We start from the raw sequence: 21,786 nt of genomic DNA on the forward strand, positions 1-21,786 counted from the left end.
CCTGGTAGCCCTATGTTCTGACATGTGCTTATTGGACATTAAACTGTAAATATTAATAAAACTGATGATAGTACTTCTTAAACACCGCCTCAAACTCTTGTGACCACCACAACTCAATGGAAGAATAATGAAGACAATTATCCAGCCAATCACATCCTGATTGCTGAAGGACATGCAGCTGGGGGCTCACATGAAGTGTTTATCTAACCACATGTGACCTCCACTTGAGCTTTCCGATTCATTGGCATTCATACCACTGGACGTGTTCCAGGTGAGGTCCTTCCCTCTGTCATAGAAAAAAAACACTCCATACTGTGATTGATTTGTAAACAGTGAGAGGAAAATTCCTTATCAGTGAGTCATTGAATCAACATAGATAGAGCTAAGGCTTTGTATATTTGATGACAACATAAATACAGTGTAGGAGTGTAAGAGCAGGGACAAACTTGAGCTTATTTCTGAGATATTCAATAAGATAATTCTTGTAGTTAACCTTCTATGTTCATTTTGACTGATGTGAGTCCCTTCATGTTAAATCATGCGGTCTAAGCTGGCATACAGTCACATTCCTCATTTGTTTTGTATGAGGTGGGAAGTGTGTTTCTTTATTAGAAGTGTAAACACAGAAAAGTCCTTGAGTAATGAGGTATAGGAATGCGTGTAAGGACATTTTGGAGGGCACTAAACCTGTTGTGTGAGTTCATTTAATATGCTTTGTAGTTAAGATATAAACACAGTAGAAGTTACAATAAACATTACTTGGAACAAAAGCACTTAGCTCTCTGTCAAGAAAAAGTCACACAGCCCACATTGTTTGTCTGTCTCTGTCTTGAAGTTAAAACCAGCAGCTAGATAGTCTTGCTTAGCACAAAGGCTGGAAACATGAGGTAACTATTAAAACAAGTTATATCATTCCCTTTACAGCACTTCTAAACATCACTTATTATCTTTTTGATTCTCATTTTTGTAATTTAAAGTAAGCAGCAGAGATTTCAACAAGGCAATAGCTAGCTGAGAAAAAACCCAGCGACAGAAAAACAGCAAATATCCACATTTCCCTTTTTATTTGGGTTAAACTCACATAATACAAGTTGTTCATCATTTATCTTTTCAAAGTATTTCTTTAGACAAGCTAGCTGGTCCCTAGTTACTATTAATGCTAGGCTAAGCTATCCACATGCTTGATTAACTTTTTACAAAAAAAAAAAAGAGATGGTCCATCTTGTTATCTAACCAACAAAAAGCCAGATGGTATTTTTCATTAAATAGGAGCTAACACCTTCACAATGCAAGATACATTTTAGACACTACTGCCTTTTTATTTATTTTTGTAGCTAGCTAGTACAGAAGCCTTAATTAGACATGCATCCAAACATTTTTATTAACGCTCGTTGTTGCTGGTTTTTCCTTTGATTAGGAGTTTATTTCAGATGTTTTCTCGAGGTCTAGACTTATTATCCCCTTACCTCAACTAAATAAAGCTGGTCTTCTTATGAAAATGTGATGCATTTCTGATGAAAACAAAGCAACAGACTGGTCACTGTGATAGTCTAGACCAGGGGTTCCCAAACTTTTGTGCCAGCGACCCCAAAATATAAGTGCAAAAGACTCGCGACCCCCACTGTCCCTCAAAGTGATGTTGCTGTTGTTGTAAATGTTGCTTCATTTATCTGGTCTGCAGAAAATGACCCTACCTATATGAGCATGTGTCTGTGTTCCCTGTGCTGTTATGAGTTAACCTGCTGCTACTGATGCTTTTGATAATTAACTGTTCACTAACCCTAAACTTAGAAGTCATCTGGCAAAAAGAAAGGCAGAAAACTCATTACATTTTCTATTTTCAAGGTTTTATTTCAAGTTTAGCTACTTTTGTCGATATATTTTAATATAATGGGTAAAATATACTATTCTTTAGATAATTAAGGGAAAAAAAAACTTCTGGAAGACATCTCACGACCCCACATTTGTGTTTCGCGACCCCCCCAAGGGGTCCCGGCCCACACTTTGGGAACCCCTGGTCTAGACCACAACATAGCCTGTTCACGTTGCCCACAATTATGAGGTAAGTTGAGCCTATGTCTGTTTTTTGGAAACAAGACATGATCATCTGACTTTACCATGTAGGTGTAAGTAAATCAAAAATTACTCGTTTGATATTTGTTGACATACATTGTCTCAATTTTACCATTCTGGGGTTACTTTCTTCTTTACATTAGAAATCCCAGTCCTGCTTTTCTGAATTATAAACCAGGACTCATTTAGGACCAGTGAACTCAAAAGATTTCACAAGTTGAGCCGCTGATATTTAATCATATGTATAATGATACAAGTGGTTCTTATACCCAGCCTACACTATGAATATCATGTTACTGTGGTTTATAGTCAACATTCCTACAATGGCCCGTGTACGCTTAAAGCCTGCTGTTTAATCCAGTGTTTAGAAAATAGATCCAGTTTAGCTTCTCAGGTATCAGTTTTCAAGAGCACCTGTCAATTAAAATCTTAGTCTTGCCGTGCTGTATGTTTAAAGAGAGATGTAATCGGCATCTAGAAATTCCAGTGGCATATAATATCCTTTATCTGGATTGTGCTTTTGTACATATGTGTTAAGTCTATTGTTGCTGAATACCCGCAATACAGGTGTTGAATATCACTTCCTCTCTGCAGGGTAAGAATTGAGATTTTAGGTTTAAAGTGTTCTGAATTTCCTGGAGTAGGGGAAGTTTTCAGATGATTTTTTTTCATACGAAAGTTTTTATTTGACGTCCGTGTAAAACATAACATCAATTGAAGTTGATGTAGAATCTTTTTACAGTTTACCTTAACTGTCATCTCTGTTCAAACCTGTTTAAGCATACATTTTCTATAGAATGCATACGGGTGGATGCGCTGGGATGCATCTTCAGTGATGTATCCTGGGGGTCGTCAGGTATTTTGGGTGTTTTCGAACATTTACCCCCTAACCCAGGTGACCCCACTGGGGATGATCAATCCTCTGGCTCACGTCCCAGCAGCAGTTGATCACAGGGCCTCCCTTTTCAGCCAGAGCCACCCAGCAAAAAGCAAAAATTAAATTAGCAAACATTAGAAAGCCAGTAAATATCCTTAAAATAACAAAAGTGTGGCCATATGTATTATGTATTACATTTTACGTAGGGCTTGAACTTGCTTGTGATGAGTGTGTATGGAAACTTGTGTTCTGTGTCATTAAACAGGAACAGGATTTAGCTGGCTAACTTTGCTGTGTAAACCCCCTTTACCAGGTCATTGGCTGGCTCCAAACACCTGTATTTTGATCACAGTATCCTGACAAAAGAGCCCTGTGGTCAGGTTACGTGTCACCCCCATACTGATTTAGTGATGTATACACAAGCCCCCTCCCTCCTATTGTATGTCACCTCCTGCTCTATATCACTGACTAAAAACATACTGGGACACCTTTTCAACTAGTCCTCACTGGTGGAATTACTTGGTAGCTGAGGGTGGGTTTTAAAGCAACGTTTGATATTCTCCAAGCTTACAACACGTCAAGTTTGGACAGTAAGGTATGACTTGATGCTACTACAAAGCACAGATTTCCTAATGATTGTCATATTGGGATATTAGTTGTGCCATACTTTATGGCTTAATTATCATCATTGTGTATACAAGCTTGATATCACTGTGGTAGAATTATTGTTTTATTATTGCGAGGCATCATTGTTTTAAAAGTGGGATACTTTGGCATCAAAATGTTACATTGAAATGGCTGCAAAGCTGATAAATCTGACTTGTGATTGGTAATAGGTCTCTCTTCCTCCTTCAAAGATGCATCTCTTCTCTTTTATGCTGTGCCTGTCTGTGGGAGCTTTGGTAAAATGTGGTGAGTAGAATACTTTTTTCAATAATAAGGCAATGGATGTATTAATGAGCTCTTTTAGCCCCAGACACAAACTTCCACAGTTGGGTACCTTTAGGTGGATTTGATTTGATGTCTTTATTTCGATCATGTAAAGGTGAAATAGAAAATCATACAAGTAAAAAAAAAAAAAGAAATAGTTATACAAACATACAAGAAAAAAAGAAGAAATAGTATATATAATAGATATAACGAGCTATGCCATGAGGTTTCAATCCTACTGAACAAAGCACTCTATATTTGTATTTAATGTTTTACTTTTGAATTTGTAAGCAGCACTTTACTGTTGAAGATATGGTGTTACTTGTTGCTAAATAAGTAAAATTACATCTCTAAATTATTTCAAAGTGAAATATTTTCTAATTTTACTTCTTCGGACCACTCACTCTTCTAAGGATGCTTCCTCCATGACATGCACAGTAAATGAGATTGTGTTGGTTATGTAATTAAAACCAAAGTTTTGCTTTGACAAGACCCAAATCTTTGCAACAGTGGGTGATGGTGCACATGGGACATGCAGTCTTCATCCCAGAAAAACACTACCGACCCTGTCCAAAGGGCTCCCTAGAATAAAATGAAAACTCCTTATGGTGCCTTTAACCAGTTTTTTTGGTTATTAAAGCTATAGTGAGTAAGGTTGAGTTTGTGATGATTTTGGCATCCCATGTGTGGGGATGTCCCAAAAACGACACACTTCCTGGTTGTTTAAATGGATTGATTCCATCAATTCTGAAGGTAAAAAAACAGAACAAATACAACATTATTTACCTACAACAGCTTGGATACACAGGATAACAGTTCACAGAAAAACAATGTCAAACTGGTTTTCTGAGCTTGGCAAACGTTCTACTAGTAGCATCAGCCTTTGGTCCTTCCGACAGGTTAACATCAACACGCCTGTGCTGGTTACACATTACTGGTTATATGCCAGTTTAATCAGACACAGCTGTACAACTTTATCTCCATTCTCGAAGTCCAAACACTGCCAAACTATACTGAGATCCATTCTGTCATCTGTGCTTATTGACATCTTGGTAGTACAGCATGTCAGTGGCCATTAATAGGAGATACAGCCCCCGCTAGTGATGGATGGCCACACTGCAAATTAGACACAATTAACCAGCATTTCAGGCATACAAATAATACCAATATTAATAATTAATATGACCAATTAGTAGTACTTACGTTAACTAGCAACGGCAACATAGTTTCATAGTTTATACGGCTAAACAAGCACGTTCCAACCCCTCAACAAATTGGTATATCTGTTTTCTTTGTTCATTCCAGGGGCAATTCTAGGATCGGATGTTTAGGGGTGCTGAGCCGGGCAAGATACATTTCACTGTTTTGTACATTTTAATTCAATTTAATTCCCACATTTATGAAAAAAAGTACAACACTTTTTGGGAAAGTCTGTGACTAAACCAGCAAATCTGATAAAGGTTATTTAAATGCTGAGCCACAGCAAAAGAGAAATGGATTGGAATCACAAAAGAAATATATGGTAACCCTAATTTCTGGGGAAAGACAACTCATTTTGATACAGCAGCTCCTCAACATATACATAAACAGTATGTATGTTTCTGGAGTAAACCAGCCCCTATAGTGAGTACCAAAAACACCAAAAATTGACATTGGAGTTAGTTTGTGGACTTTCATTTGAAATTGATTTGATTTTGATTTGATTTGATGACTTTATTTCGAACATGTAAAAGTAAAAGTACAATAAAAGAAAAAAGCAGAAAAGAAGAAAGAGTTATACAAACATACAAGAAAAAAGATAAAATAAAAAGAAACAGTTTTACAAAAGAAACAATCAATATTAGCAAGCAGTGAAACAATTTTCTTTACATGTGCGAAATCAATAAATTAAATGCACAAAATGTAAAACGAGGTGAAGCTGCTGTATTTTTTGTTGTTAAAATATTACATTCCAACCCATCACTGTATGGTTTGGTTTTGAAAATGTTCTGGCTTGTTAAAAAGGACATGCATGAATAACAAATTTTAAAATCTCTCTACTTCATCTCGCTTCGGTTCAATTTAAAGGTGCTCCAGCACCCCCCAAAAATGGGCTAGAAAAAACTATGGTTGATCCTAACCTGTGATAAATGTAATTTTTTTTTTAACAATATGTAATGTGAAAAAGTAATCTTCATTTTAATGCATTACCTTCTTGTCACTGAGTCTATGCTATGGAAAATGCAAACAAATGCTCATAACTAGTGTAGAGCTACTTGGTGAATTTAAGCAACAGTAGGAAAGCTAAAGGTCCATTCTTAGATATAACAATGCAATCTATGACAAGAGAACAACTGGTATTGCATTTTGACTTGAACATAAATCTGTGTATAAATGTGTAGTTTGGTTTGCTGAGTCATGTTGTTAGAGTAAACAGTCTTGTTTTATTGTAGCCAAAGATGACAGGTTAAGCAACTCCCATCTGTCTGCTTCAGACAGACAGCTGCTCAAATAAAAGCCTATTATGAGTATTTTTTTAATGCATGGCCAAAGGTAAAAACTAACAGAACAACAAGAGGAAGACAAAAAAAAACAGGCTACAGGATATCTAAACAAACAGCTTATCATGGCACAGGAGAATGACGCTGATGTATGCGTGTGAGTGTTCGACTGTCAGAGAGAATTTAGGTGGGGAACTAATGGAGCATAAAAGAGAGGTGGAAAGAGTGAATAAATCAATAAACAAATGGATCAAAGAACATTAATCAAAGTATGAATTTAGTAATGCTAATACTCATACTAATCCTAGCAGTGTTACTGTTGCTACTACTGGCTCAACTACCACAAACACCACTTACAACAACTATAATTAAAATAAAGGAGTGCAGGCAGTGAAGCAGGATCTGTGAGTTCATCTGCTTTATTGCTGCTTTGGCCTGACAGTTTTAGTTTTTCCTTGTTCGTTTTGCCAATTGATAGATCAAACAGGGTATTAAAGTCATCTTAAAGCAAATTAAAACAGAAGAGATAAAGAAGTTAAGTATATCTGACAGTATTTGCTTAGATCAGTAGCTTCAGTTGTAAAGACACATCTGTGCATGCTGACATAGCACATTGAAATTGGATTAATATTATTGTAATAACATAGGGCTGCATTTTTTTCCGCTTGTTAGACAAAAATGACCTGTTATCAAAACTTTTTCCCCCTTGACTAAAAATATCATATCGTTAGATATCAGGTTTCAGACATTATGTTGTGACTCGACTTGTTTTGGGAAATTAGCACATTTTTCTCAACACAAAAAACATGGTTAGCAGATTTTGGAACCCTGTTCCTACCTTAAGTTCTGTACAGCATTCTACTAAATAATAAATCATGAATGTTATAAATCAACAAATCCAACCTAAACAAACGAGCATTATAAATTCAAATTCAGTCAACACTACTAAAAGCAATGATTGATTTACAGGACCTTTTAAGCTGTGAATAAAAACTGCTGCTGTTTTGCTAGAGTTATTTTATTTTTAGAATAGATTTTAAAATGTTATTGTTTGTTTTTAAAGCTCTTAATGGCCTAGCCCCCCAGTACCTGACAGAGTTTCTCTAGTATCATGTCCCTGCCAGGACATTGAGATCATCTAGTCAGTTGCTATTGGTCATTCCCAAAACAAGGCTTAAAACCAGAGGTGACCAAGCCTTTGTGGCGGCTGCCCCTCGGCTCTGGAACAACCTGCCCCAACATATCCGCTCTGCGGGATCAATTGAGGTTTTTAAATCCTCGCAAGACTTGCCTTTTCTCCCTGAATTAATTTGATTCTATCTTATTTTATTATATATTTGCACTGTGTTTATGTATTTTAGTATTGTATTTTAGTATTGTATTGTATTTTTTATGTTTGACATTTGTGCTGCTTTTGATCTGTACAGCACTTTGGTCAACCCCAGTTGTTTTAAACGTGCTCTATATATAAAGTTTGAGTTGAGTTGAGAGTTGAAAAAGCAACTCCTGCTAGCTAGTTGCTGCCTGTCAGCTGTAGCTGATCTTAGCTTAAGGCACAAAGGTAGCTTCATTTTAACTTACAATGTTAACATACAGTATAAATTCAACTAGTACAGACATCCCTATTCACCACGCTGCCTACAGTCTGTATTATCCTCGATCCTGAGCAAGACTGTGTGTCACGTTAGCATTTAGCATTGCTGGAAATGGATGTCCGGTACCGTTGCCACTAACATCATTCACTTTTCTCCTGTATTATCAATAACAAGTTATGCAGCCCATCATTTGCACATCAAAACAAAGTGTATGAAATGTTTTTTCTATCTTACTGTACTCGCAAAATTCCCCACACAATTTATGATTTTCATTAACTAAAAGAATCATGTGACTGTTGGTGTTTCAGCTGCTGGAAGTGATTGGTGCTACACAGGCTGTGGTAAGTACAGACCATGTTAGACTTTTGAATCTTGAATCTTTGAATAAAACCAACATTAGTCCTCATTAGTTTGTGGCATTAAGAGCATCTCCAACTTTCACAGAACATACCCCAGCGCATTGGAAAGACATTCCTGGAACGTTCTGTGGAAAAAAGAGGCAGTCTCCTATTGATATCGTCACCAGCAATGTAAAGCCCGACCAGAACCTGCTTAACTTTACCTTTGTCAACTTCTCCTCTCAGCATGTCATCAAGTCTATCGTAAACAACGGACACACAGGTTAACAAACTGAAAATTCTCCTTTTTCTTTCATTTTCATGAATTTAACAAAAGCTGTGTTTGTGAAAGATGTCTTGATATGATAAATTACTACTCTCACATGCTTCTCTGCCTTTCTCCTACAAAGTGAAATGCATTTTAGCTAAAGATGAATCTGAAGTGAGTGGAGGGGGACTCAATGGAACATATTCTACCATTCAGTTTCACCTTCATTGGGGTGATACTGAACATCATCCAGGTTCAGAGCACATGGTTGATGGGCACAGATATCCAATGGAGGTACAGCATTGTTTACCAATATTTAGACAATTTGCCACTTCTCTATACAATCTGTGCGCCCTGTGTTAAATTGCTGTTTGTCATTACTCCATGTCATTTCTTGTAGATGCACATAGTCAGCCTGAAGAAAGGTGTGGAGAAGCCCACGGAGGATTCAGAGGGTATCGCTGTTCTGGGGTTTTTCATAAATGTATGTCCACCTCTAAACAAGTACTAATTAAAACAAGATACCATCACTTTTAAATCTTTACAAAAGAGGTTGAAACAAGGGGGAGTTGCATGATGTCTTATTTCTCTAAACCACAAAATTGTTGCAATACACAGCTGCAATTGTTCCATTACCTAAAAATACAAGTGGAAATTTTAATGTTTCTGTTCTTTCTGAAATATCTTTAGAATGACTTTAGGTTGGCCCATATTTTCTACATAAACAAACATAAATATGGGAAATGGGTTTTGCTTTAGACACAGGCTTTGTTCACTTACCCAAACTTTTAGACATTGACATTACATGGAATGAATCAGCTATCTGACCACGTGCAACAGCCTCAAATAAAAATATCTTGACAGAAACATTAACCTAAAAAGAGGGAGAAACGAAGAGAAACATAAAAGGGTAACTCTTTGTGTGTTAATAAAAACTGCTGAATGTTTCCTCCCTAAAGGCAACAGAGGATGGAGACATGTCAGGACCATGGAGCAAGCTCACATCTTACCTGACAAATGTCACAGGTATGCTTGTCTCAACTTCACGTGTGTTATTGCTGAATAGCAAGTTGCAGTGAATCAGATGATCCAGCCGTTTTAATTGTGTTATAAAATGTGTTGCATTTTTTTGTGCATTGTAAGCTATGGGTTAGGACATAATCACTATTTTTAAAAAGTTACGAGCAACTTTTTATTCCACCATTGGTAGGTTTTCTTTTTCTTATTACAAGGAACTTATTACAAACAACAAAGGTATCTATGACCACACCTAAAACATGTACAGTGGCAACATAATTGTTTGAGAAAAATGTGTTGTGGCTTTTTGTTATGCTCAGCTATATTGGTTTGTAAAGCGAGTCACTCTGCTGCTCAGTCAATTTTTCAGTTTGACAGTTGGTGTGTTCCTTTCAAGGTCACGTAATGGTCATTAGTAGTCAGTATGGAAATAGGTTTTAGCAGTTTAGGTTGGGCTTTTGTAAAGATAAACTGTGACCACTTACTGAGCCTCTCTTCTGTTTCTTACATCTTTTATCAGGCACAGAGGTGGATTTTAACCACACCATCTCTCTTGATGACCTGATCGGGAATGTAAACCTCACAAAGTTCTACCGCTACATGGGCTCTCTGACCACACCCAACTGCAATGAAGCAGTTGTGTGGACAGTCTTTCAAGAACCAATCAACATCAACAAAAATCTGGTGAGATTTTCTTTTGCAGGATAAGAATAATAAAGAGCGTGTGTCGTAAAAACATCAATAAGGAAAAAGAGAGAGGTTCTTTAAAATATTTTAGATACTAGTACTCAAAGCATATTTTTCAGAAAAATTCTCTTAAAGGTGGGATTGGTTGTCTGATTTAGATACACTTTTTGTTATACTGGTTAAAGCTATTATTTATGTCACAATGGCAATCAATGCATGATGTGTTTTTTTTTTTTTTTTAAAGAGTGCAAAAAAATCTATCTACAGCCAGAGTAAACTTAGTAAAACAACAACCAATCACTGCCATGAGGTCCTCATGGAAGGATCCAATCAAATGCTGTCCTGCTCACCTCCTGCGCATACATTTCCCCGGTGTGCACTTGACCTGATTCAATGCGCGTAACAGAAACCAGAGGGATTCTAGCTTACTGGAGAATGGCCCAGAAACTACCAATAGCCTGATTCCTGGTAACCGCTCCTCCTGCTAGAAAGGGCCAAAAAAGAAAAACGGAGGAAGAGAAGGCTTTTGTTTTTGTTTGGCTTTTCCCCTGAGATCATGTAACTGATATAACTGGACAATGCTAGCATGACAGTTGTGAGTACTAAACATAGCCATCTTTGTTGGTGTTTTTTGAAACATATATTTATAGCCTACCACCAATAGTATGCCGTCTCAAGCTGTGTAGGAGCCCCTCAGAGGGAGTTCTACTTCATGGGCCATGAAGTAGACCTCCTGATTGACGTTCTCACAGTACGAAACTAAGAAGAAAGCCGCTCACGCAGCAAAAACAGTCAAACATGGATCAGAGATCTCCACGGTCCATCCCGAGCAGTACTCCAAAAGACTTCGCGACTTCATGTGTCCTGATTCTGTGTTAGGGCTACGTGGCCCTTTTTAAATGGAGATTTTTGAGAGGCACAGTCCAAACTGAGAGTTATGTAAATGCCTTGAGGATCATCTGCAAGATCCCTTTTCAAGCAGAAAAACAAATGCTTAAATGTATTTTCTTCTTGAATAAGATATGAAAGTTAAAATAGCTGTTGTATTATTTTGGTGTAATGTTTTAATTTATTATGGTCCTTTTCTTTAGTGCAAGCATTAAAAAAAGTTGTCAGTATGCTAATGTCATGGTTTAACTAAACAAGCTAATGCCACATAACATAAATGCTGTCTATAACTATTGGTGATTTATCACGGTCTTGAAGGGTTGTCACACATTTGACTGTTCCAATAGGCAAAGAGGTACTTAAAAAAACCTTTGAGTCTTTGTGTTTTTCCCTTTCATAGAACTAGAAAGCACATTTATAAATGAAAAGGAAAAAATAAACAACCTATATTAGAAAAAAAGTATTGCGTGAGACTGCGGAGAGCCTTTTAAAACATGGCTTAGGCATTAGTTAGATCAATGCGACATAGATCAATTATAATTGGTGCTCTAAGTGAGCTGAAAAATTTGGCACAATTAAAAGTCACTCCTAAGATCATGTTAAACATGCTTTGACATGCATTTATGACACCTATCGATACTCCTCCCAGTGACAGCAAAATGGAATCTGTAAGGTGATTAAAATTTTAATTAATCTGTCTGTGAATATTTCCTGTTTTTAAAGTAAACCCAGTCAACTGGGTTAGGTTCATTATGATCATTGACTCATTTTGATCACATTACTCACTGTTGACTCTTGTTAGTTTGCTGTATCCATAACCTCCAAATATTTTACCATTTTAATTGTATATGTTCAGCCTTCCTGCAATGTCTGTGCTGTTGTGCACAGACATTGCTGTTTGTGCTATTTGTTCCCATTTTCACTCTCATTTTCATACCACTGCTCTATGGCCTTTAAATGCCCACACTGAGGAATATTGTTTTTTAATTGCATTGTATTAAGGTCAGTTGTCCATATATTATGTTTAATATCACATGAGGACTAAGTGCTTGAGACATTTCAACCGATTTGAACAAGTGAAGGGATTTACTCTTTCAAATACAGGATGAAAAGGACCATTCTAATTAACACTAAGCACATCAAAATTATTTAAAATAAAAGATGACTCTATTTATACTGGCCTTTTTCAAGAGACGGCTGCTGTATGTGAAATAAAATCAAATGTAGGCACGACTTTTAGAAGGATGAGTTACAGTATATTTAACAGGTGTCCTGGTGTTTTACCCTGTTTAAGCAATGCAGTGATAAGTTTTTAAAAGGTAATATTAGCACCACTACAAAACATTTGTTGCGTATATTTGGAAAACTCTGCAAATGGTAAGTCAGATTTACACGGTATGGTCATAACAATAATCACGAGGTATGTTTATACATATATGTGGGCGTGCATCTTTACAGATTGCCACATTCAATATGGCGGCAACGTTGACGTATGACTCAGCCAGTCAATGCGCCGTCTACGTATATATGTTTATGGCCCGAGGGTACCTACCTTTTCCGGATTGGTTAATGGTGTTGTGTTTTCTGATTTGCCGTTGTTTTCTTATTAGCCGTTGTGATTTGTACTTCAGGGCCACCGTAGGTTTCTTACTTTGTCTTTGCCAAAAAACATGATAAATTTCTGATTCACTTTGACAGGTGGTATCATAAACAAGCTGTTACACTTTGCTTGCGTTGGTGTGTGTCACTAGAGACAGCAGAGTGCAGGGCCATACTAGTGCCAGCATCTGGCTTTGACAGCCAATTTTGACGTGTCAGACTTGTTTTTATTTTTCTATTGAATGTAAGCACAAGAGAAACAATGCTGCATGTGACATTTGAAAGAGTTATCAGTCATTTGTGTTGCAGAATGACTCATTTCATCACCTTATCTTTTATGACAGCCATCAACAACCAGCAGATCATAAGATTCACATGCCTCTGCATGTGGCCCCGCAGGTGGATCTGCAGGTGCATGACTCATTGACCTTAGCTTCAAACAAACCAGTCTGTAAAGCATTTCAACCATTCAGAGTTGGGAGTATAAATCCTTGATTTTGGTTATTTGTCGGCAGCAAGAAAATAAAATGCTCTCAATTTTAAGGCTCTGAAGAAGCTTTTTATGAATTAAGTAAAAGTGTGTATATTCTTCATGAAATGAAACTTTCACATATTGGAACAACATATATTTTTTAACTGAGACATCTAGACTTCTGCAGAGTAACTTTATGATCTACATTGGGGAAACATTTTTACATCTTCAGAGTGAGCAATCCACATTTTCACTCACCTTGTTACTCAGGTTTTGAAGTCTCCATTAGTGTCTGGCATTCTTTCAACATGTGGATTAAAAAAACAATCCATAAACTATTTTTCAACAGGTTGGTACAGCTGGATAGTTTAACTTAAGACAAAAAACTACAACCCCATGCATATTTTTTTATTATTGTAAAGATAATAAAATGGAAAAATCTGATTTTCTAACAAAACCGTGATTCTCAGGGTTCAGTTCTGAACATAGACTGTATAAAATATGGACATAGTATCCGTGACGTCACCCATCTGTTTCTGAAGCTCTGTTTTTGAGGCCAATCATCGGCGGGAACCATATTGCTGCAGTCGATCCAGTGTGACGTAAAGAAGCGGGCTTTGAGCCTCCTAGCCAACAGCTACAGTGTTCCCGCCTGTCAATCAAGTCAGCTGTGCCTCTCATTGGAAGACTCGTAATTTCAATATCTTTGAAATCATCGCGTTAGAAAAAAATTCACCCCTATACAGTGTGAGCACATCGAGAAATGAGCTATCCAGACTACAATCGTCTTTTGAACCAGGCTGTAAACGTGTTTATTTCTGCTGTAAAGATCGTCTTTTTCCCATTCGTGTGTATGTGACTTCCGGTACTTCTGGAGCCAGACTCAAGCAGATTTTCGATGAACTTCAGCTTTAAGCACTTCCTCATTAGATTCATATTTTTAGACCAGAAGTTGCCACTTGGTTCTGAATCAAACACTGCAAATTGGATTTCCTGCTTGTTGGCTTGCATTAAATCCAAGGATATTTAATTTTAACAAACATTTCCTCACTGAAAGCTTTTCAATCATGTTCAAAACATTGAAAAAAAGGGAAGGGATATTTGAACTGAATAGTTTAAAATACTCTCACTGCTCCTGTGACTCTACCATCACATTTGTGATGTTCAATTTTCTGTGATTTTAAACCACTTTCATATTCTGTGTTGGAGATATTGCAGCAAAATGAAAGTAAATCCCTTTATCTTCTCACCTGAACAAGAGGTCCCTACTGACTGGGAATTTAAGACACAACTTTGTGCACAGTACTCCTCCCTCTATATTTGTCATTGTGTGAAAAAGGAGGTTAAGGACACACCTACTCCTACCATCAGTTCCAATTTGCTTTGAAAAATGAATTAAGTTTTGGAAGGAGTTCTGTAAAGAAATGTGATCACTTGAGTTGGCAACCAGTGACAGCTGTTACAAGTTGTTAGACAATGCTTCAAAATCTGTGTGTGTGGAATCTTAAAGGACCAGCCCATGATTTTGCTTGAGGCAAGAAGATACAAAGAGTCCAAGGGCTAAAAGCTCAATGGCATTGCAGGGAATGAGCTTCCAAAAACATTTTTTTTAGAGATTTAGGGTTTTTGCCCTGTGCTTTCTCTCAAGTATGACCCTTTTAACTCTGCCTGAAGAAAATAATTCCACAGCTTTACTCTTTCTAAGCCACTCTCAGAGTAGAGACTAACACACCTTATGGCCTGCAGCTTATAATCTGTGCTACTAAAGTATGCTGTGGTAACAGTTGTTTAAATTCTTTTGCATGTTGTTAATGTGTTGGAGGATTGTGTTTTGTATTCAGATTCAGAAGTTTCCTATGGAGACTGGAATCTCCAATGTTTTTCGGCCAGCACAACAACTTTATGGGCGTCAAGTGTTTGCTTCTCCTGCAACACCTTTACCTCCGAGTGAGTTAATAAATCAAACACATTCATACAGTATATTTGCCTGATTTTGAACCCCACATGCCATTTTAATGACTGTTTCTGCTTTTTTTTTTTTTTTTTTTAGGCCATTCCTGGTGCTACGATGAGCACTGTCGTACGTATCTACAGATTTTCACACAAAGATTTTTGAGAGTAGAGTTGCTGAAGAAACTGAATTAAAACTTGACCTGAAAATATTGGTTTTCCTTTTGACCATCCAGATTACACTCCATCTAACTGGCCGACCATCCCTGGCTCCCATTGTGGCGGTGAACGCCAGTCACCCATCAATATAAAGACAGAAGGCACCGTGTTGAACAAGCAACTGAAAGACTTCACCTTTACGAAGTTTGATGAAAAACATGCCATCAAGTACATCATTAACACAGGACACGCAGGTGGGTTTCCTTTATGTTGCATGTGTTATTTCCTGTTTGGTAGACATTTGTGAATGAAGCTGTTGTGTGTTATTATAGTAGAATCGATGATAAGCAAATTTGTAAAATTGAAAATTGAATGTATTGCTTTAAGCCTGTCAAAGTAAAGTTTAAGATGCTATCCTTATCAGCGGTAGACTAAATGGCTTTTCTTGAACTGAATTGAGGTGGTTATATTATATTCCAATATTAAAACCTAATAAGTAAATGAACAAGTGGATAAATGGATGAATGTTTATCTTTTGTATTCTCATAGATTTTTTTTTTGTTCTGAGGTTATAAATGAGGACAAAATAAACCAGTTTAAGTCTGTTGAAGCAACTGACATGTTGTCCACTCCAACTTTTAGTTAAGTGTGTTCTGAAAGACGATATGTTGGAGGTGTCAGGTGGAGGTCTGGGACACACCTACTCCACCCTTCAGTTCCACTTTCACTGGGGCTCCACGTCACATGACTCTGAGGGCTCCGAGCATACTGTGGACTCACACAGATATCCAATGGAGGTACTCATAAGCATTTAAGTACTGTGGTGTTGCAGTATAGCCATACATATATATATATGTTAGTGTAGTATAGATTTTGCGAGTGTTTCTTAAATGTCATTATTTGCCTCTTTGTCCAGATGCACATTGTGAACAAAAGAAAGGATCTAAGTCTTGAGGAGGCCATTACGACTCCTAATGGCTTGGCTGTGTTGGGATTCTTTATCAAGGTAACAAGAAGTGCCACAAAGAAATCAAATAGTGTGCTGTAAGTCAGAAGATGTTATCTGGTGTAGTTCACTGGATTATAAATAAAGTTCAGTATACTATGAAAGTCATCTGAACTAAATAAAAAGTAGAACTAATACACTTATACAAAAAAAAAAGGGCCTGTATCCACTGCGTTTTGTTGTTGTTGCTCTTTTCTGTCTTAAACTAATACAGTCAAGCATGTCAGCTCAATCTCTTTCGTAACCTAGCAACAGTAAGCACTGGTGAAAAGTGCTCTGAAATTAAGCTCATTGTCGCTTCTAGCACAGAATATGCCATTGGTGGACACAGGCCACCAATGGCAGATGACAGATTTAATCGGCTGTAATTTACAAACAGAAAAAAACAGGTGTTCTCAAGATCACTACTCCATACAATTCATGTTGTCTTTACCTTAATCCATTTCTGTACCATAATTAAGGATTACACAGTTTAAGAGGCCAAACAAGTCATCCACATGAGTAGCTAATTACCTGCTTATGGTATATCTATGTTCCTCATCAACACAAAGCATCTGTCACATTCCACCATAATACACCTGACCTACTTTGACATGTCTGACACTCCATGCTGTACAAGAACTTAAATCAGAGCAGTTACACAACCTCAAAGGGGCTGTATAGAAAGCCCTAAGCCAGTCAGTTGCATAACTGAAAAGGTGACATCAGCTACTGTATACCAAGGCTTCATCCAATGAGGAGGGAAGAACGTCACACACTATACACACTCTGATTTAACACTGAACATAGCGTGCAAACCTGCAGAGCCAAGAGATCAATATCTGGACATCAATTGTCAGTCATAGTGCTTGCTAGGAAGTGGCTTCCTGATTTAAAGCAGGATTAATGCCTGTTGTAAAGTTTGCAAAAGGTTGTGGGTTACCAGATGACAGAAGAAACACTAAATTAATTCTAAAGATATGCCAACAAGTCCATTAAAATATTTCAATAATTAAAACCTTTACTCCTGGAGTACTTTTGAAAGACACTTTCCAAAAATGATTTACTACTGAAGCCCAAGGCGTACATTCTTCATTACATCTAAATCCCCATGCTTGCCTGGCATAAGTAAGTTCTTGACTTATCTTTCTAGTAATCTCATAACAAAGCTTGTTATCCAGCAATGATCATTTTTAGGTGATTTGGTAAACTGAAAATTGGCTTGTCGCTGTGATAGGCCAGACCACAACATACCATGTTGCCATTGCCTACACTTATGGGGTCGGTTGAGCTGATTTTTATATTTGTTTGAAGCTTGTGCAACCCTGTGGACATCTCCCCCTCTTTACTAGTGCCTAGTCAGCCATTAACCACCAATCCAAAGTTTTGTGCTCTCCCAATAAATTGAGTGTAATGTAGAAAATTTCCATCACGTTGTGTACCGATGCTACCTTAAGAGTAAAATTGTAATCTGTTTAAAATAATACTGAGTCGGTGTAAATAGGCTAAACAGAATCAATACAGACAGTATGTGTATTCTGTATAAACTCTAAAAGACGTTAAAATTATATGCAAAATTGGTGAATATTTGTAACAAACATCACAGATTCTTGGGTATTGTTTTAGTTTCTAACCTTGAATCAGCAAATGTGATGACTTCATTGAGCAAATGCATTATCTCCCAGGCTTCAGATGGCACCAAAAGCGGCGGCGAATCTGAACATCATGAGGTAAGACAGGAAGTTTTCTTTAAAGCTGAATATTCTTCTGTAAGGTCAATGTTTTGCTTTAGCTCTCACTGTGTTTGTCTCTGCAGCCAAGCCCATCAAAGCCAACATCTGATATGGATGCCTGGAAGAAGTTGACCAGCTACCTTTCACATATTCAGAACATCAGTAAGTGCACACGCTTGCTTGCATAACACAATCAAAGACACTACCTTTCACATATTCAGAACATCAGTAAGTGCACACGCTTGCTTGCATAACACAATCAAAGACACTGTGTGCTGATAGCTCATCTTGTTTTTGTTTTTTTGCTGTCTTTAAGGCTCACAAGCTGATGTCACAGAAGAGATCTCCATTGATGATTTGCTTGGCAATGTTAACAGAGCTTCTTACTATCGCTATAACGGCTCTCTGACCACCCCGTCATGTAATGAAGCCGTGGTCTGGACAATTTTTAAAGAGCCTGTCAAAATAGATGAAAACCTGGTATGTATCTCTTAACTTAGATTAGAGACCTTTATTAATTCCCTGTGGGGAAAACTCATGTGCCACAACTTAGTGCTGAATCAAACAGCTGGTGTTTCTGTGTTTTCATGTGGTACCTGAATAGGATTTAGAATAAATCCAGTGACACTTTGCTTTAGGACAGGTGTCAAATGTGATTTATACAACAGCTGTATCATTACTTTGTGGGGAGGTAATAAGTAATTAAGATTGTTTAGTCCATTATTCCACGCTATCTGACAAACAAAAATCAAATCAGTCACGCAATGATGTCAGAGTTTCTAGCGTTAAGGTTTGTTCGGCATCTCTGTTATTTGCACATATTTGCCAATCACTGATGTATGAAGAGTTTCTGCATGAATTGATTGATGAGATTAATGCCGACACTGCTGTTTAAGGGCATTTACGGTCACACCAGATTAAACAGAACACAACTTCTTGGAGAAGTTACTGGACAGGTTAACTTTTTTTTTTTAGAATAAGTAAGTAGTCCATATGTTTTAATCAAGTATGCCATTTATTCTTTAGTACATCTCTCAAATCTCCCCTGACACTAGAGAAAAAGCTCACAGTTTTTGGGTATAATTTGAAGGTGTCATTAACCCTCCTGTTATGTTGCAGGTCAAAGTGACCCTTTTTAAAGTCTATTCTAGGCAATATATGCCTTCCAAACCAGCTTAATGCAGCATAAAAATCTGGGCAGCATGTGACAGAAGAGGTATCATGTTAATTTATCAACATCACTTCATAAAAAAAAAATAATAATTCAAAATGTAAAATAAAATAAACAAAATGTCATGTAAAACTATTGTATTTATTTTTAGGTCTTTCCAATGTACATTGAAAAAGTTTTAACATTCATTTTAATGAAAAACTTGAACCATGATCTGTGAGAATTAAAGAACACCAATGGACTAAATCTTGATTTAAATGGTTAGTAATGTAGCTAAAAATTTGATTAAAAAGAATGTGTATTGGGATTCTTTGGTGTTCTGACACTTTTGGATAATTGAACATGCCCCAGGTCAATTTGACCCAGGAACATTATTGCTGCTCCAGAGAAACGAACATAACAGGAGGGTTAAACCATTGAAAAGAAACAAGGGTAATTCAGTTTTTTAATGTGCTTGTCAAACTGTATTCTGTAGTGTGGTAACCATCCATTCATTATTTCTTATCCATAACACATATCCCATTCAGGGTTGTATTTACGCATGCATGGGGAGAACATGCAAACTCCACATAGAAAGTCTCCTGTGGTAATCATGATAACGCAAGTTCTCCACTGGGGAAATTCACTGAAACATCCCCTCATGTTAACAATGAGGATACTTATTAGGAAAGTTGCAGAAAATGATGTAAACATTCTGAGTTGGTGTTATTCTTTTTCAAGTACTTTTCATGGGAATTGACTGGAGAGCCTGCACAGATGCGAGGCTATCAACCGCTATAGACGGGGCAAATTGTAAATGAATACTGATTTCTGTTGGTCAGATCTCATTGATAAAAAAAGATGTTTTTTCTTCCCTGTTGATGCAAGCCTGTGGGAGTTCAATATTGTAGTAAGATTTCATTAAAACAATTCTGAAGTCATTACTTTAATCAGTGAATGTTTCAGTTCAGATTCAGTGGTTTAAATCAGTGAAGTATCTGCTGTTTGCTCTTGGATTGACACTTAGGCAGATGCCTTGTGGTGTCCACCCAGTGATTTCATCTATAGTTTGGCTCAGGGTAATTACATGTCTTAAAATAGTAGGATATCCAACTGCTGTCTAAGAAGAGACTACACCCTGTCTTTATGTAAAAAAATGTCTTTCATCAGCTCACACCCCTGTTGACTGGCTAAATGGTGTGAACTCCTTTTGAGCAAATTGTAATGTTCATGATGAAACCCAGTTAATAACTCAACTGTATCCTCCTTTCCAGTTCTGTTTTGTTTCCTGGACAGTCATTACCACAATAAGAAGATACAGCAGGCTAATAGTGCAAGCATGCATTTTCAAATAAGTGAAAACATTTGGTCGTGAACAAAGAATCTAACTTTAGTCTGTATGAATCGCAGAAGTTAACCTTTCTTTTTTTTATATAAATATTTTTATTGAGAAATATGGCAAATTTACAATGACAGATCAACATCGGAAGTCACAAAAGCAAAGACACGTATAGTGAGTGTTCATTACAACGGAATACTGTGCATCCCAAATATTGAAGTACAAAAATGATGATACAACAAGCCATAATTTCCTTTTTTTAAAATTTTCAGTGAGCATAGAGAAAAAACAAAAAACAAAACATGACGAATCGCCCCAAAAATATCTATATATAGTAATAATGGTAATATATTAATAAAATTAAATATAATAAAATGAATTAATAATCAAAAATAAATACAAATTTGTGAAGAAAAAATTTTGAAAAAAAGTAAGAAGGAGACGAACAGACAAAAAGACATTGTTGGGTGAGGGGTCGTTAATCAGGAGGCAAAAAACTTCAGAGTTTTGAAGGATAGAAAGGATTGCCACCTATCATACAACTTTCCAGAGTTGCTGAAGTTAACCTTTCTTTTAATCCCACCAGATGAAGATGTTCCCGACTCATGCAGGGTACCACAACGTGTATCGGCAGGCGCAGTCTCTTCATAACAGGACAATCTTCACCACTGCATCTGCATCTGGTTCCCCTTGTCCAATCATGCTTACTCTGCTGCTAGCATGTCTCTGTGTTCTAATGATTAATCTTTGAGAGGATTTGTGAACTGAAACTTATTTTAAAGATAATGTTTATTGCACTACTTTACTGTGTTGCACTGGTTGATTTATGATTATATTTGTGGGTTTGGCTACATGCAGTCTTAACCACTAATTAAAACTGCTAACTAATGCAAAGAGGCCAACAGAAGTGATTGCTGTGAGTAGTACTGTGCTTGTCAGTGGGGAATTGATTGTTTCCTTTCAAAGGGTAAAAAAAATAAATCATCCTTGTGTCACTTCTGTCCCTCATTAAGTCTGAATCCCTTTACTGAATCACTTCTATGTAATGTGTTACAAGAGGCTGAATGTCTGAATCAATGTACAATTATGTAACTTTTAGCATGCCTGCATAATTGTAGCAGATTGTTAATTTTTTCAACAGAAGACAATTATCACACCTTTAGCACTAGGCAAGGCAAGTTTATTTGTATTGTGCATTTCATACACGAGGGCAACTCAATGTGCTTTACATTAAAACATTAAAAGC

At 37.0% G+C, this 21,786-nt stretch overlaps 1 protein-coding gene across 2 annotated transcripts; it reads left to right on the plus strand.

Moving 5' to 3' along the window:
* The first annotated feature begins 194 nt into the window (after positions 1-194).
* Positions 195-21,548, plus strand: LOC117829968 (carbonic anhydrase 4-like). 2 transcript variants are annotated; one of them, XM_034707824.1, is made up of 17 exons: positions 195-271; positions 3,808-3,862; positions 8,264-8,296; positions 8,400-8,576; positions 8,704-8,855; positions 8,962-9,045; positions 9,521-9,587; positions 10,099-10,262; positions 15,066-15,171; positions 15,275-15,304; positions 15,411-15,587; positions 15,976-16,130; positions 16,250-16,339; positions 18,004-18,048; positions 18,135-18,213; positions 18,368-18,531; positions 21,127-21,548. In XM_034707824.1, the coding sequence occupies exons 2-17, from the start codon at positions 3,808-3,810 to the stop codon at positions 21,289-21,291; spliced, it is 1,743 nt and encodes a 580-aa protein (XP_034563715.1). In that variant the 5' UTR covers positions 195-271; the 3' UTR covers positions 21,292-21,548. The 2 variants fall into 2 exon arrangements, with proteins under 2 accessions (XP_034563715.1, XP_034563716.1); XM_034707825.1 differs by having other exon boundaries at positions 216-271; positions 3,787-3,862.
* The last annotated feature ends 238 nt before the right edge of the window (positions 21,549-21,786 follow it).

This window comes from Notolabrus celidotus, chromosome 18, assembly GCF_009762535.1.
Source record: "Notolabrus celidotus isolate fNotCel1 chromosome 18, fNotCel1.pri, whole genome shotgun sequence".
Lineage (NCBI taxonomy): Eukaryota > Metazoa > Chordata > Actinopteri > Labriformes > Labridae > Notolabrus > Notolabrus celidotus.